Source organism: Pecten maximus, chromosome 8 (genome assembly GCF_902652985.1).
Source record: "Pecten maximus chromosome 8, xPecMax1.1, whole genome shotgun sequence".
In the NCBI taxonomy this organism is placed as follows: Eukaryota; Metazoa; Mollusca; class Bivalvia; order Pectinida; family Pectinidae; genus Pecten; species Pecten maximus.
In genome coordinates, this window is record NC_047022.1 from 6,320,302 (window position 1) to 6,340,153 (window position 19,852).

At 35.9% G+C, this 19,852-nt stretch overlaps 1 protein-coding gene across 1 annotated transcript in view; it reads right to left on the reverse strand.

The window, feature by feature from the left end:
* Positions 1 to 235: 235 nt before the first annotated feature.
* The window catches only part of LOC117332963, a 24,813-nt gene continuing 5,196 nt past the window's right edge, over positions 236 to 19,852 (reverse strand). Inside the window, exons 5-10 of the mRNA XM_033892053.1 lie at positions 13,608 to 13,826; positions 11,431 to 11,661; positions 10,140 to 10,373; positions 9,555 to 9,773; positions 9,164 to 9,323; positions 236 to 308 (exon numbers count right to left, since the gene is read on the reverse strand). Coding sequence (XP_033747944.1) covers positions 236 to 308; positions 9,164 to 9,323; positions 9,555 to 9,773; positions 10,140 to 10,373; positions 11,431 to 11,661; positions 13,608 to 13,826 — 1,136 coding nt within the window. The remainder of the gene's footprint in view (positions 309 to 9,163; positions 9,324 to 9,554; positions 9,774 to 10,139; positions 10,374 to 11,430; positions 11,662 to 13,607; positions 13,827 to 19,852) is intronic.

A 19,852-nucleotide genomic window follows, 5' to 3' on the forward strand; every position in this document is an offset into this window, starting at 1 on the left:
ATCAGGATTAACTATGTAAACATGCTTCCTCCTGCAATAGAGAAACAAACAAATATTCAAATTTTGCAAATCAAATTTTTTAAAAAATGCATTGAAGTGGAGGTAAGCGACCTAATATATGCATTGCAATTGGTCACTCAATAGCTTGATCCAAACATACATAATATCATTATTCAAGTGATATCACTTACATTATTGACGAGTCCAAGAAGGACTTAACAGACTTCTGATATATCTACAACCACTGGTCAGTCTTAGAAGGGAAACAGGCGTCTGATGTATTCATCACTTTGTAAACATGCTTCCTCCTGCAATAGAGAAACAAACAAATATTCAAATTTTGTAAATAAAATTAAAAAAAAAAAAAACGGATTTAAGTGGAGGTAAGCGACCTAATATATGCATTGCAATTGGTCACTCAATAGCTTGATCCAAACGTCTATATATAATATCATTATTCAAATGATATCACTTACATTATTAACGGGTCCTAGAAGGGAAAATAGACGTATGGTATCCCTTCCATCGCCAAAAGGTCATAGAAGGACGAAATAAATGTACCTACTATTATTGACGAGTCCCAGAAGGACTTAACAGTCTTCTGATATATCTACCATCACTGGTCAGTCTCTTAGAAGGAAAACAGGCGTCTGATATATCCACCAGCACTGGTCAGTCTAAGAAGGGAAACAGGAGTCTGATATATCTACCACCACTGGTCAGTCTTAGAAGGGAACACAGGCGTCTGATATATCTACCACCACTGGTCAGTCTTAGAAGGGAAACAGGCGTCTGATATATCTACCACCACTGGTCAGTCTTAGAAGGGAAACAGTCTTCTGATATATCTACCACCACTGGTCAGTCTAAGAAGGGAAACAGGAGTCTGATATATCTACCACCACTGGTCAGTCTTAGAAGGGAAAACAGGCGTCTGATATATCTACCACCACTGGTCAGTCTAAGAAGGGAAACAGGAGTCTGATATATCTACCAGCACTGGTCAGTCTAAGAAGGGAAACAGGTGTCTGATATATCTACCACCACTGGTCAGTCTTAGAAGGGAAAACAGGCGTCTGATATATCTACCACCACTGGTCAGTCTAAGAAGGGAAACAGGAGTCTGATATATCTACCATCACTGGTCAGTATCCTAGAAGGGAAACAGGCGTCTGATATATCTACCACCACTGGTCAGTCTTAGAAGGGAAACAGGAGTCTGATATATCTACCACCACTGGTCAGTCTTAGAAGGAAAACAGGAATCTGATATATCTACCACCACTGGTCAGTCTCTAAGAAGGGAAACAGGCGTCTGATATATCTACCACCACTGGTCAGTCTTAGAAGGGAACAGGAGTCTGATATATCTACCACCACTGGTCAGTCTCTTAGAAGGGAAACAGGCGTCTGATATATCTACCACCACTGGTCAGTCTCTTAGAAGGAAAACAGGCGTCTGATATATCCACCAGCACTGGTCAGTCTAAGAAGGGAAACAGGAGTCTGATATATCTTCCACCACTGGTCAGTCTTAGAAGGGAAAACAGGCGTCTGATATATCTACCACCACTGGTCAGTCTAAGAAGGGAAACAGGAGTCTGATATATCTACCAGCACTGGTCAGTCTTAGAAGGGAAAACAGGCGTCTGATATATCTACCACCACTGGTCAGTCTAAGAAGGGAAACAGGAGTCTGATATATCTACCATCACTGGTCAGTATCCTAGAAGGGAAACAGGCGTCTGATATATCTACCACCACTGGTCAGTCTTAGAAGGGAAACAGGAGTCTGATATATCTACCACCACTGGTCAGTCTTAGAAGGAAAACAGGAGTCTGATATATCTACCACCACTGGTCAGTCTCTAAGAAGGGAAACAGGCGTCTGATATATCTACCACCACTGGTCAGTCTTAGAAGGGAACATGAGTCTGATATATCTACCACCACTGGTCAGTCTCTTAGAAGGGAAACAGGCGTCTGATATATCTACCACCACTGGTCAGTCTCTTAGAAGGAAAACAGGCGTCTGATATATCCACCAGCACTGGTCAGTCTAAGAAGGGAAACAGGAGTCTGATATATCTACCACCACTGGTCAGTCTTAGAAGGGAAAACAGGCGTCTGATATATCTACCACCACTGATCAGTCTAAGAAGGGAAACAGGAGTCTGATATATCTACCAGCACTGGTCAGTCTAAGAAGGGAAACAGGAGTCTGATATATCTACCACCACAGGTCAGTCTTAGAAGGGAAAACAGGCGTCTGATATATCTACCACCACTGGTCAGTCTTAGAAGGGAACAGGAGTCTGATATATCTACCACCACTGGTCAGTCTCTTAGAAGGGAAACAGGCGTCTGATATATCTACCACCACTGGTCAGTATCTTAGAAGGGAAACAGGAGTCTGATATATCTACCACCACAGGTCAGTCTTAGAAGGGAAAACAGGCGTCTGACATATCTACCACCATTGGTCAGTCTTAGAAGGGAAACAGGCGTCTGATATATCTACCACCACTGGTCAGTCTTAGAAGGGAAAACAGGTGTATGACATCCCTACCATCACTTACGAGTCTCAGACGGACGAAAAAGATGCATGAAGTTCCTATCATCACTGACGAGTCTTAAAAGGACGGATCAGACGTATGATAGACTATGATATTGATATTATAACTGAGAAGTAATGGAAGGGCGAAATATACGTATGTTATACCTACAATAACAAACGAGGTACGAAACCGACTGATCATGTCCCGGGATACCATCATTGCAGAGTCTCGGAAAGACGAAATGGACGTATTGTGAACCTACCATCATTGACGAGTTGTAGAAGGACGTAAATATACGTTTGATGTCCCTACCAACACTGACAAATCCTAGAATTGCGAAACAACCGAACGTATAATATCTCTACCATCAAAAAAAAATTCCTAGAAGGAGAGAACATACATATGAAGTAGTTTTACATTAATGATTCGGTGTGTCCGTTCCTGAAATCATAACAAAGGTGTTATTCACTCGTTTTTTACCATACACAATGTTCACATATTCACGCTGCATAGGAACGTGACAGCGAGCGCGATAGGAAATTCCCAACTCACAAAAAAATAACATAAAAATATACAATCGCAGTTCCAGGTATCTATTTAGTTAACGAACATTACAAATATGTATTGTTCAGACCGTCAGTTGGGAACTTTGAGAACAATTTTGTCAGTCAAACAGATTCTGTGAAAATGATCTACGAATTATCAAATTCCACGGCAAAATAATCCATCATCCTTTTCACAAAGGAGAGCTTAAAATAGAGGTATTCGCACCGGAAATAAGCGTGACAACTAGCGCGGTAACATAAAATGATACAGCCGCAGTAACTAATATTTATTTGTTCGTATAGCCAATTGTGAACTTCTAGAACAATGATTGATTCTTTTTATATTTCCATGTTCCCACACTCATATGAGTAGGTACACTCATATTTTTTATTTTGTTTTTGTTCAGATGTTCATTTATGAGGGGCTTTAAATACAAAGCTAGCGAAGAGAAATTTAGAGACAAAATGATACTTTTATCTCCCCGCTAGATATGTTCATATGTGTCTATGTATCTATGTATTTACACCGTACATACGATAATCGATTTACAATTGATCAGACTGCAGTGCAGGAGCGGAGAGAAATATGCCTGCTGTATATCACTGCCTGTCGCAAGAAGCATCTAATTCCAGGGATTACCTGTAGGGTCGGGGTCGTTCGTATACAACATATACCATGACATTAGCCATGGCTTTCACGGTATGTTTTGTGATATGTTATTGTATTTTCAAGTTATATCTCTCGGAGATCCCAGGGGGAGGGACCCCAAGATTGGAGATTATGCCCCTCTCTCGTTCTCCCCCCTGCTTCGGTAGAAAAGCCTACGCCCTTCCTTTCGTTGGGGATTCCACTTCCATTTAGGTCTGACTACTCGCCTGTCAGGAGGCGCTTATAATCGGCATCAACCGTGGTGGATCAATAACAATGAGTCTATAACATGCTTGAGTTAATCATTACAACGTTGGTAGAAATGAAATTATGCTATTCTCTCTAAATGGTGAAAACCCGGGGTGGATGGCTGCATTGCTTTAGCAAATGAATGAACCTGATCTACAAAAGATAAAATGAAATTTGTCTATTGTTATTAGTCTTAATGCTTGGATTAAAGTGTACCAAGTTTGTTCAATTGAATAACCTTGACCTAATATTAAGGTTACAGATGTCTTCTATATGTTCGGTAATTTTTATCTGAGTAAACGAGAGTGCTGGATTGATGATATAGGTCAGGATCATGCTGGAATAAAGAGCGCCAAATCTGTGGAAATGGTTATGCTTAGCCTCTCCATTTCGAAAAAAAACAAATATTCCACTTAGCATCCGCGTAAATGACAAGTATATCTATATATATCAATTTGGAACTTACTCCTAGATAGAAACAATACGGCAATGATATAATTAGATAGCCAAGCTTCGTTTGCGAAAAGCGAAAATTATGCTTGCCTGGATAAACATTGTACGGAATCATTGGTTGTGCATCGCATACAGATCTCCGCCAGCATAGTGTAAAAAACGATAAAAAATGAAAATCATTTTATATTACAACGATACTTTTTAATGAATAACACATTGTACATGCACAGAATACAAAAGCTACGTTTGAGTAATTTACATTGACCATGAACCACGCACACAAACTATGACATTCTCGAAGGTAATGCAAGTCAGTCATGCATACATATAATGCATAAAGCAAATACCTGAAATTGCAATGTAACAGTATCCGCATCACCTCATATATATGATGCCTTCCATTGGAAATATAATGGTTGCGTTTCATAATCATACTGATTAATCATTCAAATAGTACTCAAATGTCCACAGGCATATTGTAAAAACAAAAACAAAAAATGAAAATCATGCATGATAACGATGTGTTTCAATGAATTGAATTAAATAGTATATATGTATAGCAGATATAAGCTATGTGTTGGTAATTTACATTGACCATGCAATATACACACACAATCGTGTGTTGACCTTGTCCGAATTATAGCAAGTCAGCCATGCATGCATACGATGTACAAAAAGAACTACTTATAATTATATTTCAATATTATCCGCATCACCTCTTACATACTCTTATTGACTGTCGTGGATGATATTATGATTTTGCTTAATCCTTTTCTATGCCTTAGCTGCTGAAACAAGTATGTGTGATCTTGTTTCTGATACAATGCTTTGATGGCCAGTCAACCATTCTTCCTAATAAACAACTTTACGCATGCTTGTATGAAATATTTTCCACGGCCCATTTACATATAGAAATCACAAACTAAATCACCCAATCACCTGTTGTTCACCTAAATCAAGTCCTTAACGAAAAATTCTTGGGGAAATGTCATGATAATTGCCTTTCGAGCTCCCGTGTACTCTTATATGCCATTAAACTTGTATAATAACATAAGTCATCAAGTAGCAAAACAGTTTGATTTGATATCAATTTCACATCATTTGAATTGCAAATGAGCCATTGAGGGAATGGAGCAACTATTAACTGATACATAGTAAAACATTTAGTTGTGGGAGTCCTATAGAAGGTAAGGGACCGTATTTGCGGGGAGTTTCCTCTAATCAGTTGGTACTTCCCTAGTCTCAGGAAAACCTACGTGTTGGTTCTCTAATTATATCATTAGGGTATATATTTTGTCATTTAACTTTTTTTTGTAATTTTGTCAAAACAAAGAAAGGCTGAAATGAAAACGGGAATAAATGATTTTTGTCTAATTTTATTGACAAATACTTATTGACAAAAACATGTTCGACCCAACAATAACTTTTTGGTATACTTTAGAAGGCATTGGCAAGAGCTTTAGAATCTACGGCATTATTCAAACCAAAAGTGTTCGAACATCTGCTTTGAGCTTACTTCAAGCGTTTTCGACGTTAGAGAGATTTACAATATCACGGAAATATCCGAATAGCTTATATCAACATTAAGCACTTGTAGAATCAAGTAACGAATAAAAACACAGTCAAGTTAAGAACAAATTAAAGAAAAAGAAGAAATAAATAAATATGGAGAAAGGAAGAAAAGATTCTAGTTTTCTTTAATTTTCATGGTGAAATACAATAACATACATTTGACATTTTGTAATAAATGTACGAAGACATTACATTTAATGAAAAGGGTTTACAATGCTTAAAAAGGTTAACATATTATATTTTTGTGGTATTTATATTATGAAGATGATAGAGTACTACATTTTGTATTTACATCCACGATAGAAATATAAGGAGATAGTTTGTGTCGTGTATGGATGACACATAAGATTAAACTAGAGACTGGAAATATAAATGCTAAAAGCTAAATATATATAAAGATATGTTACCATGACAAAGAGTAGAATCTTGCAACATAAACACTAGAAAAGTACAAACGAATGCGTACAAATTGTATAGAGAACAACATGTACAAATGATCTTACAAATATAAAACAAGAACATCTGCGATATAATGGGTAACATGTTTTATCATAATCTAGATTAAAGAAGAATTTATTACCATCGCACTATGTTTAGGGGAAACAATGATAATTTGTTTAATTAAATTGTTCATTATAACATTAAACATCTATTTTGAATAAAGGTCAAAATACTTGACAAATGTCTTAAGCCGCAAGGCATTTCAGATCGGTCCATATGCTCCATAAGTGCCTCATGATACACAGGACTTCTGGCACAAATGCCTTTTTGAGTGGTAAAAATGCTCCGTATATGTCGCGTTGCAATTGTATTTGGTAACAGTTTAATCTTTGTTAATGGGTAATAGTTTAACCATTTTGTTTCTTCATTGTTAATCGTAAACAATTTAATCCGTGTTACAGTATAACAGTTTAATCCTTGTTTATAGGTAAAAGATTATTTTTAATAGGTTCACAATGTAATAGTTTAATCCTTATGTTTAATCCTTGCTACCTGGGAATAGTTCAATCATTGTTAATTGGTAAAAGTTTAATTCTTGTTACTCGGTAATAGTAAAACCTTGTTAGTCGGTAATAGATTAATCCTTGTTAATCGGTAAAAGTTTAATCCTTGTTAATCGGTAAAGGTTTAATCCTTGTTAATCGTTAAAAATTAAATCCTTGTTACCCGGTAACAGTTTAATGATTGTTAATCGGTAAAAGTTTAATCCTTGTTAATCGGTAAAAGTGTAATCCTTGTTACCAGTAACATTTTAATCCTAATTAATCGGTAAAAGTGTAAGCCTTGTTACTCGGTAATAGTTTAACCTTATTAATTGCTGAAAGTTTAAGGGATGTAACCTTTGTAACAGTTTAATCCTTGTGTCTTAGTTACATTGTAGTCCTTGTTCCCCAGTTACACTTAGATACATAATGCTCTATTGAAGTGTAAAACAATGTTACAATTATAAGATTGTTTTTGGGTAGCATTTAAACCCGGGCTAGACGGTAACACTTTAATCTGTGTTAGACAGTAATAGTCTTACCCGTTAGAGAGTAACAGTAATTATCTAACAAGTGTAAAACAGTAATATTCTAACCAGTATTAGAAAGTAACATTAAACAGTGTTAGAAGTAACATTTTAACTAGTATCATACAGTAACAGTTTAACCCCTGTTAGACAGTAACATCTTAACCACTATTAGACAGTAACAATGTAACCAGTTTTTGAAGGAACATATTGACCAGTGTTAAAGATAACATTTTAACCACTGTTAGATAGCAACATATTAACCAGTGTTAGAAGTAAAAGTTAAACTAATGTTAGACAGTAACAGTTTAACCAGTGGTAGAAGTAAAAGCTAAACTAGTGTTAGACAGTAACAGTTTAACCACTTTTAGACAGTAAAAGCTTAACCCGTGTTAGAACGTAAGAATGTAACCAGTTTTTGAAGGAACATATTAACCAGTGTTAAAGGTAACAGTTTAAAACGTGTTTGAAGTAACAGTTTAACCAGTGTTCGACGGTAAGAGTTTAATCCTTATTTCTATATCATATTGTAAACTGTCTTTTCTACAGTGTTATCGTTGACAATATCTCAGTGTAATATTACCATTATCCTTGTCGTTTTCTGTCAAATCGTTGTCTCTGTAACAGTGTTTTTCTTGACGCTTTTACATGGTAATCCTTCCTGCTGTCCACTTAACCTCTTGTAGTTGTCACAGTGTAATCATTATAGCCGTAACAGTGTAATAATGATAGCCGTAACAGTGTAATCATTATAGCCGTAACAGTGTAATCATGATAGTCGTAACAGTGTAATCATGATAGCCGTAACAGTGTAATCATGATAGTCGTAACAGTGTAATCATGATAGCCGTAACAGTGTAATCATGATATCCATAACAGTGTAATCATGATAGCCGTAACAGTGTAATCATGATAGCCGTAACAGTGTAATCATGATAGCCGTAACAGTGTAATCATGATAGCCATAACAGTGTAATCATGATAGCCGTAACAGTGTAATCATGATAGCCGTAACAGTGTAATCCTTGTCGTTGTTAAAGTGTAATCCGTGTTTCTGTTACCGCGTAATCCTTATGTTGTTACAGTGTAATCCGTGTCACTTTTACATGCAATCCTTGTCGCTGTAAGATTATAATCCTTGTTGTTGTAACGGTATAATCCTTGTCGCTGTCGGATGATAATCCTTGTCGCTGTTAGTGTAATAATTGCGACTCTCATGGTGATATACTTGTCGCTTTTATAGTCTTTTCCTTTTTCTTTGTTTGGATTTGATCCCTGTTTATTTGATGCATATAAATCGTTCTTTCTATGTAAGAATGTAAACCGGCATTTTTGCAATGTAATGTAATTTTTGTCATTTTGTCTTGTAATCATGGTTGATATACAGTAATCCAGTTATTGTCGTTTACATCACAGTGTGATAGCTGTTTTTATCAATGTGTGATATTTGCTGCTGCCACAGTTGTTGTTACTATGGCGTTGTTTCTGCCAGTGTGGCATACTTGTCACTATCACAATGTTATTGTTTGTCGCAGACACCCATGTAATCCTTGTAAATATTTAAGTGTCATATTTTGTCATGTTTGCCGGATCAAATCAGTATGTCGGGAACCACACAGACCAATACCATCCTCCATCGATCCATTTCTTCTGGAAGTTGCATCTTCTTCCCGTTCCGGACATCAGTTTTTTCAACTCCTGTACGATTTCTGCCACAGACTGGCCGTTACGTTGTCTGATTGTTGGCATCTTATGACAGGTAGTGTCGAGACATGAAACCGGTTTACCTGTAGGTATAGAAAAATCCCTTTATATTCAATAATTATTTACACACATATCTATATATATATATAACTAAGTCTGTTATCATAAATATGCATGATAAATGTACATACAATGTGATATAAGAATGTCATAGATGATTGCTTTTTATGGAAGCAAACTACTCCCTCACAATAACATGTGGCTGTCATTAAATTTACATGCATGCCACCCTCTCTAACATTTCCGGTACTTACCTTCTACAATGACTTCGCAAAGAGTTAAAATGCTGGATGACTTTGTGATCCTGAGATAGCGGCCGACAGTGCCAGTGGGACAGGCCAGAGTCCTTAGTTCAGCAGAAGGTACGTGAGCTTCAGTGTAATTGTAGCACAGCTTGCTGTTTTTAAGATGACCATTTTGTCCAATGGCGTTTGTCTCTGATATTTCTACAATGAAATCTTTCAGCCGGTCAGCTATGGAAAAAAATAATCAAGCAAATGTACCACATTGATTAATTTCTTCATTTTTTTTTTCAAGATTCAAGTAAATTACATTAAACATCGTTGAAAATAACATGATAATGGTATGTCATTTAACACATCATTTAGACGGCATTTGTCTCTATTGATGTTTATCATGTGGTATCGAACTGTTCATCTACATTTACACTGTATTTCAATAAGCTAACAAAGATGTATTTCTGAATATACCTACACCAATGGTATGCATTAATAGTTATTAACATATATTAAAAAAATCTTAGTAGACTTTTTGTAATACTGTGCTTTTGTTTTGTTATATATTATTTGAGTATATGTTGTTTCAGTTATCTGTCTTACCAAATTTTAATCTGTTTTGAACGGAGACATGATCGATACTGTAGACACCTTCCAAGTCCACCTGCCACCACGGGTTATTGTCCGTAAGACTTGTTTCTGTACAGGACTTAGCTGTATATATTGGATTGAGATTCCTGTCCACACCTCTCCTTGCAAACCCTTGACTATACAAAGAAGACTGAGTTGCCGGTTTATTCAGTGCTATGTTGGTCAAATCGCATTCATTCCTTGACACTAAATCAAAAAAGAGAATATCTAGTTAATAGTATATCAAGACAGAACGAAAGCAAAAAAAACAAAAAACAATTGATATGGATACTAGTATGGTAATAGAGTTTCCTAAATTCTTTGTATTATTACTGGCTTAACTCAGTCCATGAAATGAAATTTCAATGTCTTCTGAAGATTTATTTTAAGATAACAGCAAACCTTGATATTAAGAAAAGAACATAACAACTTATAGTAAATATTCCTTTCAATTGGCACTAAAACAGGAAATAAAGATACCATTAGAATGTTTGACATTGTTGTACCTTTCCAGACATTACTTCATTTGAGTCAAAGCAATGGAGTAGGTACATGTATATACAATACACAAACGTTCCCTAGTTCTATCGGTACGGTTACTGATTTTCAGAAGAAGTCAGTAGCTGCAAGAAATAGGAATCCAAAACTCGAAAACGCAATTCGAAGATTGAATTCTTAATCACCAAACAATGTATACTGTAAACGTTATTATTTTCACGGGGAAATAATTTCGCGATTTCCATAGGTAAACTATACGCGTGGGGAAATTTCGCGATCGATCCAGTTTCGTTGTAGTTCAAAATTACGCAAATTGATATCAGATAATACGCGTTGAGGAAATGTTCGCGAACAAAAGGAGTCCGCGCAATAAGCGTAAATTTCACCCTCGCGTAAACCCTTTCAACGTTTACAGTATCTGTTAGACAAATTGATATGTTGAGCTATGTTTTATGTTCTTTAAACAACTCCTGAAGGCGAAGAGGATTATAAATCATATTAAGTGAGCTAGAACAGTACAATGAAAATGGAGGGACCATGGTGGCCGAGTGGTTAAGGTGTCCCGACACTTTATCACTAGCCCTCCACCTCTGGGTCATGAGTTCGAAACCTATGTGGGGCAGTTGCCAGGTACTGACTGTAGGCCGGGTACTCTGGCTTTCCTCCACCTTCAAAACCTGGCACGTCCTTAAATGACCCTGACTGTTAATAAGACGTTAAACAAAAATAAACAAAACAAAACCATGGGATACATGTGTAATTATACCTTCAACAACCACCTCACAAAAGGTCAAAACGTCGTCCATGATTTCAACTATTCTGGAAAGCCTTAGGTAACGGCCGGTCGTGCCATGCAAGCATGGTAACGTGATAATGTCATCACTGGAACCGTGTGACCCGGCGGGCCTGTAGCACAAAATGGCATTAAGAAGATGACCACTCACGTCAGACATGCTCTGTTCTGACACTTCTACGGTAACATTTCTCAATCCGCCTGCTAAAACAATAAAATGATCAAGAAATATTAACACATGCATATAGCTTCCATGTCCAGTTTTAATAATAGTCTCTTTATGGTACAAATGTATGTAAACTCAACTGGTTAAATCGTTTTTCTACCACAATACCCTGTGTTATTCAACTCTCAGACCATCAGTTAATCATTACAGCTGTTCATTAACAATCAGTTTAAACCACACGTGGTATAAACTCTGTACGCATTTTGATTGGCTAACACGGTGAACTTTGACCCAAGCTGCAATTGTTATTGACGTCATCAATAATCCAATGACGTTACATCATCGGGTCCCGGACGTCACCGGTACACTTTATTTGCATACGCGAAATTATACTTGGCCACGTTTCCCTATGATCGAACCGATATTATTGTGGTAGAAACAGGTCACACGACTCGAAATTGTTGGATATGGAATTTATTTCACACTCGTAAGTTATTTTTTAAAAGTTGCAAAAAATACTCGCTAAAGCTCGTGTCTTTTGTAACTTTAAAAAAATAACTCACTCGTGTGAAATAAATTCCATATCCAACAACCACTCGTTGTGTAACCTCTGTATATCCCAAATATTCCATTAACTTCGCCCAGCTTTGTTTTTGACCTGGATGTTAGGATAACTAAATCACCCCTGCGGAACCCAAACACACATGTACCCAGCTGCCTGACACTGAGATTGTTTGACTCTTATTATATTACGGTTTATTTTGCGCTTGATATAAAAGCACCAAAGTCTAACACATCAAATAATTGTCGGGTATGGAAATACTGAATTTTACGGATGTATCGTTCCGAGTCCAAGTAATTAGGTGGTTGTATCCGCTTGTTTGCAAACAGTTTGTATTGCCATTATTCAATAAATGTTTGTTTACTAAAATGTGTGTTGGTAACGTTTGTTCTTTTGTGTTAGTAAACATAAATGCTCAGCTCAAACAAGTTCAGATTTTCCATTCATTTGTTTATTTTTTTTCTATCTTTTCAAACAGCCGAAACGTAAAAATACAAATAATTTAATGTATCAATGACTAAGAACATTGATTGATATCTTCGTATCAATTACTTATGCGTGTTTTTGTTAAAATGCTTAAGAGTATGGGTTACAGTAAATGTTACCTGTGCACCGCCATGACTTCGAAAGCAATTGTCAAATGGAAATGATCAAACTTCAACGACGCAAAGACACTCGTGAAAAATATCAAAATATTAGCCCCACTCGTGAAATATATTTGGTATTACTGAAGACACTGTTAGATCTCCTCTATGTACATACTTCAATGTGAGGACAACAGTTTTTTGTTTTTGTCTTCTTTTTTTTCCCTTTTTTTTACGATTTTCCCAATTTGGTGAAAGTGATCAAACAACTTGAGTACACAGAAACGGTAGAGGCATACATTTGTTTCTTTCAAATTATTTGAAGGAGACGGGTGGGGGTTTAAATTGATAGCTATCTGATTTACTACGTACTTTTGAAAATGCTACTCTCGATTTGAAATCCATTTGGATATGGGAGGCGAAAAAAAAATCTCTTCGGGAAGTGCCTTTTTTTCTTGTGAACTATTTCAAACGAAATGTAGGATACCATAGTCAATTCACAATCTCGTTTTGCTCAATTGTCACCAAAATGTCATCTTTTCAGCATCCGTTTGACATTATCTATCAATATATTTAAGTTAAATATAACCTCACCGCGGTCCGTATCCGAAAAATAGAGCGATGTGTATTTCACTCATTTCGTCTTGGGGTATAGACCTAAATCCGGGAAACCAGAAACTTTAAATATTCTTCAAATCCTTACTTTAACTATATTATAAGTACTAATCAAGGACAGTCCGTCCTTTATAGAGGGTTGATTCCTGAAATCTGACATGTATCCACAAGAATATATCACATATAATACAAGTATTCCTATGAGAATGCTATGCATACTCACGTTTATCAGCATTGCTTTGAATGGAAATGTTTGTTATCGTGTAGAGTGATCCGAGATCAACCTGCCACCACTGATAGCCAGTCTCTGAGGTAGACATACAGGTTGGAGGGTCGACGATTCCGTCCACAGCAAGATAGGAAGCGTTGTAGGTCGATGATTGGGTAGTTGGCTTGTTCAATGCGACGTTAGAAATGACGCGACTTGAGAATTCGCCATGGGCTGAATCATAAAGAACATAATATGTGAAAGGCATACACAATGTTGAACGTGCAAACGTATTTTGAAGTATTTGTGGTAATTAAAAATATAAATCTTCATGATATTTAAAATAACAAGAACCTCACAACCACAAAAGCCGATTCAGTTGTAAGTTCATTCTGAAAAGGCTAACTCACACATATTGCACGTAGGCAAAAGATCTTTGAAAATATGTACAATACACAATAATGTTTATTTTATGTTTAGAGAAGACAGGACTAAAATATGTCCCCGTTAATTTTGGTAGAAATCCATTCTAATACGTCACAGCCGTTAAGTACTTCATATTTTGGGACTATTTTTCACAGCATTTGGATCCTTAAGGCGCTTATGAAATAGGCTTTTGCAAGTAAATGTAGACACATATCTTTTATCAAATATAATAGATTATATCGTAGGAAATATTACTTGAATATATTTTTAAGAGTTGTGGTAGAAATTAACTGGATGAAAATACATTCTACTTCGTCACCCTGGGTCAATCAAGTATCCAATGAGAAAGCTGATACAAGTAAAAAAAAAACAATGATTATAAACAATCGATTTTGATCTGCCTTGACCTGCATTATGTTTGATTGTTTACGAGATGTTAATATTGATCATATTATTAACAACTTCCTGTTATTTTTAATGTTATACATTTGTGTGGTCATTTAAAACAATCACTTGGTTAATTTGTTGTTACGTGGACCATTAGCAGTAAGGCCGCCATCTTGAAACTTAATGAATGAGGTATATACGTAGTGAAGGGGACAGAACTTCCTCTGAATTTGCTTGTTTGTCATAGCTGAGGAAGAAACAAAAGCTGATCAGTAAACGTACACAACATCGAAAGAGGCCCCGTTTATCATAAACATCACAGACAAACAGCTTTGGGCCACCAATGCTATAAGTTTGAGACAGAAATAAATACATAGAATACGATAACAAATACTATCAGACATGATAATCCAATAGTGTTACCTGTGTAACAAATCGCCGAGTAAACTGTCCACCATAACATCCTTCCCTTGTAAGAATGACCTTCCTCCGCCATCATTACCACCATTAGGTTAAAACAAGCTGTTCTGAAAAATCTACTGAAATACTGAAACCAAATGAAGTGTGTAATAGTGTCATAAATAATTATCTTTGTTCTGTCAGTACTTAAGATCAATAGAAACATTTCCTAGACAGTCGATCCATATAGATTTTCAAAGAACAAACGGAGCAGATCGCCATGGGTGAATCTCGCCACACAAATCGAAGTTAAATTGCACATGAGTTTGCCCGCTTCCTTGGCAGAAATAGCAAACATTAGTTGGTAGAGCATTATATCAATATCATCCTCCAAGATAGTTTGGTTTATTTCGTTTATTGTTTTGTCATAAGTAGGGAATTGAGAGGTGTTGTTAGTAGTGCCTACCTAATAATGACATTACTCAAAACACACTTGGAATGAAAATAGGACAAAGTTGTTCTATTCACCTAAAAGCGAAAATAAAAAACATCTCCTCGGGATCGATTCCGAATACTACGGAATGAAGGCATTGACCTCGTCCATGAGACTAATTCAAACCATATAAAGATAACTAAAAACCATAATAATAATAATAGCGTTACTCAAATGGTGGAAGATTGATAAACCCGTTGCCATATCTTGTTCTAATTATAACTAGAGGGCACAACCCCATGACACCCATTCAATAACAAATATCAATCGTTTCCGCTCTATGTTGTGTTTATATTCGATGTTGTTTTGACACTTGCATTACTGCACCTTGTAATGGCATATGGATCAAGCGATTTGGTGACCTAGACTTTTGTAAGGTCGTTAGCTTCCCCTTAATTCCAGTGGAAATTCCGACATGTAGGGGAGACAAACCTACGGAGTCTGATATTATTTTGAGTCTTTAGAGAGAGAATAGCATCTCATAATAGTGATAAGTGTGATCGAACAACTTTGGGTTGCGTGTACGAAATATAGTTGTGCGGGTGAACAGGGCTGAGTGGTAGGGCTGAGATAGTGTTTTATACTTAGCCCTGTTCTCTGTAACACGCGTCTATCCTCGTCGTTGATTTGTAATATAATCACACAGGCAGATGCCCATTAATCACGCGTGAATAGTCTTTAGTTAGCATGTTGGCTGAAACATTTTACCAAATGTTCGCTGAGTGGTTTTCTATTGTAGAGACCAGTAGAAGTTACCCCCCTTTATATGTTTTATTAAGCAAAATCATTGCTCGCATTACGATGGTCAAAATTTCAATGTTGACCCGACATCCGTAATTGACCTCATATAATTTAATGTTTTTCTTCTTTCATAGTTTAAATCAAGCAAACTAAGAATCTATTACAATTTATATCAATTGCAATAGTTCGTTACGTACAAAGAGGTATGGCGCATATTGGCCTGTTTCGACCTAATGGTGACCGTTTTCAAAATAAAAAAAATAAATGTTGAAAACTGAGTTTTTGAATACAAACTTTAAATCTATAACATATAAATATTCCTATTTGCGAAAAATGATCGTAAAGTTGCATCATCGAGCTATTTGCAGCTTTAGAGAGGGTTTTTCCCGCTTTCATATCATTTTTTGACATAGAGCGCATCAGAAGACCACCTATTACAGTGTCTAATCTTATTTTATGTACCAAAAGACAACTAAAATCCTATTCTTCAAAAGAGGTCCTCCGATGCACTGGTTTCGAAAAATTGAAAAAAACGTAGTTGATAAAATATTTTATTTCTAGCATTACTAGACTGACTACAACGGATAACATTAACTTCACATTGCTGAAAGTGTGCATAGCTCATATGGTAGAACCATTGCTTAGCAACCCGAAGGTTCGAAATTCGAATCACCAATGTGTATCATATTCATGTTTTGTTCTGTTTCTAAAAGATAATACTATTTTTTGTTATCGTATTCGAATGATCTTTTCAACAATAAATGCATATTTGATATAGAATATTTAGTATAAAGGTAGAAATATTGAGATAAAAAAATCACCTTGTTTAAAAAGGCCTGATTGAAATAATAACCGATTTTCTCCGTATCATTGAAAGTAAAATGTCAATGAACTCCAGCTTCGACAACAGGCATATCATTATTACATGGATAAGTAGTGCAAAATTCCTACTGGCCATGTCAATTTAACTTGATTCCATATGATATACTATTGATTGACTACATACATGTAATCCGTTCGCAACACATGGCGCGCCAATGGACCATGACGATCCATTTTGGTACTGTGTGAATCACTGTGGTCACATGATATATTTATCTGTATTTTTAGCCCAGACTATCGCTGTACGTGGCCTAGGTCAGGATAGGCGGAAAACGACCATATCTCTTTTAATAGGAAGACTATAAAAAAAGAATAAAATAAAATTAAGGGGTTTTATGTTTTGTATACGGACGAAATATATAAAACCGATATCGGAATAAATTGATGTTTTTGGGTAGATGGATATTTCATTTATTCGTATATGCAAGGCACATCCAGAACGTAGGTGTCATAGCAAGAGGAAACCCGACCTAGATCTAAAAGTGAAAAAAAAACATTATAATTGTTTTCGCGCATATAGCATACCTTAACAGGTTAATTTCCTGAAATCTAAATAAAGCTATCTTTATGATTCCGTTTGAACTGCGAACATTAATTAGGTATGCTTCGACTGAAGGATCATACTTCATGATATGACAGTTAGGTATTTACGTTACAATTACACAGTTAGTCTATAATTCATGAAAGATGCAGCCATGTGTGATAGATACATAGGCTACATAGCGACAACATACATATAAAGAAACGGTAGGTTAACATAGAGAGTAATAGTTTGTTCAATATAACGATGAAATTATGAAATTTTAATAATTTCAAATTAGTTCCGGAAAATAGTTCAGAATATTTTATAGTATTCAGATAAGTAGACGTTGGTAACACTGTGCAAATGACTATAGGATGACTGTATGTCCACCTTTAACTAAGTGTCCTGACCCAGGCCGTTTGTGCCGAACAAGGAGTGTCATTTGTGTATAACAAATTACTGCATTAAATTACTACAACACCAGTGTCAACTATTTGTCGACATCAAATTTATATCGTTTTATTACAAAACGGAAATAACCTTTATAAAATAGATAGCCAAGCTTCAATTGCAAAAAGCGAAACTTGTGTTTGTCTTGATAAACATTGGACGGTATCATCGGTTGTCTAACAAATATAAATATCCACTAGCGTAGAGTGAAAAAAGAACTGAGAAACATTTTAGATCATAACGATATTTTTAATGAATTAAACATTATATGGGCACAGAATACTGAAGCTACGCTTGGGTAGTTTGCATTGATCATGAAACACCCAATTAAACTCAGGTATAGACATTCTCGAAGTTAATACAAGTCGTTGATGCATACATATGATGTATTAAGTAAATACTTGAAATTATAATATAACATTCCCGCATCACCCAACCTGATGCCTTCCTTTGGTAATATAGTCGTGGCGTTTCTTAATCATAATGATTAATCATTTAGATATTTCAATATGTACTTTACTGACACGGAAACTCATTAACAAAAATGTGTAGTAAATCACGTACGTCTTGTCCGTTTGTGACATCAAAACATTGCTCAGAATAAATTTGAGGTCGCTATTATACACCAATCGATGTAAATATATAGTTAATTGCATTCAATTGGCCATGGAATAGGTTTCTCTCACCTTTCAGTTCATTCCAGTCTGATACGCATCCGATATAATCTAACACTCCTCCACTCCGAACATTTCTCTCCGTTATAAATGTTATCTTGTACGTACACGATAGTAAGTTGTACGACCAAGATAGTAAGTTGTATGACCAAGATAGTAAGTTGTACGTATAAGATACTGTATAGCGGGGAATTTTAGCGGTCGTAAAATTTGGCGATTTGGTCATGAAAACTGGAAATTAAATTGAGCAATCTCTTAAAATCTAGGGTTTTAATTTGGCGTTGAGCATATGTATTACCTACCGATATATGTATATAGATACATGTAATTATGTTATGTCCATACATACTATCCATGTTGATTAAGTGTGTTGTGTATAATCGATCATCTGTCTTGAAATCGGAAACAGTTACAAAAAATCGTCAGACGAACACATTCATAATGCTAAATTATTGTTTATATCAGTATGTGTACAAGCAACAAACAAACATAATTTAAGCAACTGTTTAGTATTGCTTTAGTCATTTTTTATATGATTTGTATACGTACATGTAAGTTTAACAATTTGTCTACAGGTAAAGTGTAAACATCAGTTCGTTGAATGGTATGGGTAAATGGCTTTGTTTCCACACAAACAATATGTAAATAAATATTGTGATATATGTAATAATTGTATTGCTATTCATGTATCTTGAGTAGTTATTCAGTAGATATTCGTATGTACCTTCGGCATTTTTGCCGACAGTTGCCAGGCAGCAACCAACGTATTGCAGCGCTCGGAACTCTCGGGGTCATTAAAGGTAAATGGCGGTCGGAACAGAAACAACAATGTATTGGCAAAAATGAAATTTTCGCGTCTTTTTAATTCGCTGTGTTAAAATTTGACCGGTTAAGTTTGGGCGATTTATATACGGACCCGCCAAATCGCCAAATTAAAGTCCCGCTAAAATTTCCCGCTATACGGTACTAATTTGTACGTACAAGATAGGAAAAATGCAGTGGCTCTAGTACGCCGCCAAAGTCTTTAGTATGTACACCTATTTAAAAATGAGTAATTTAACAGCGGAGTTGCCTATTTCAAATAAAAACACATAAAACAAGATAAATAATTTCCAATATAATATTATGTAAATGAGCAGACAATGAAAAGCACCGCTTATCTGCAATGCGTTCATCTTTATTATTCAGAACCAGTCCCGCCTATTGGAGTATACAGTAATATCACCTAATCGGTGGTTTAAAGGGAGGTAATTTATTTGACCCCCTTAGTTATCAAACCCCAAAA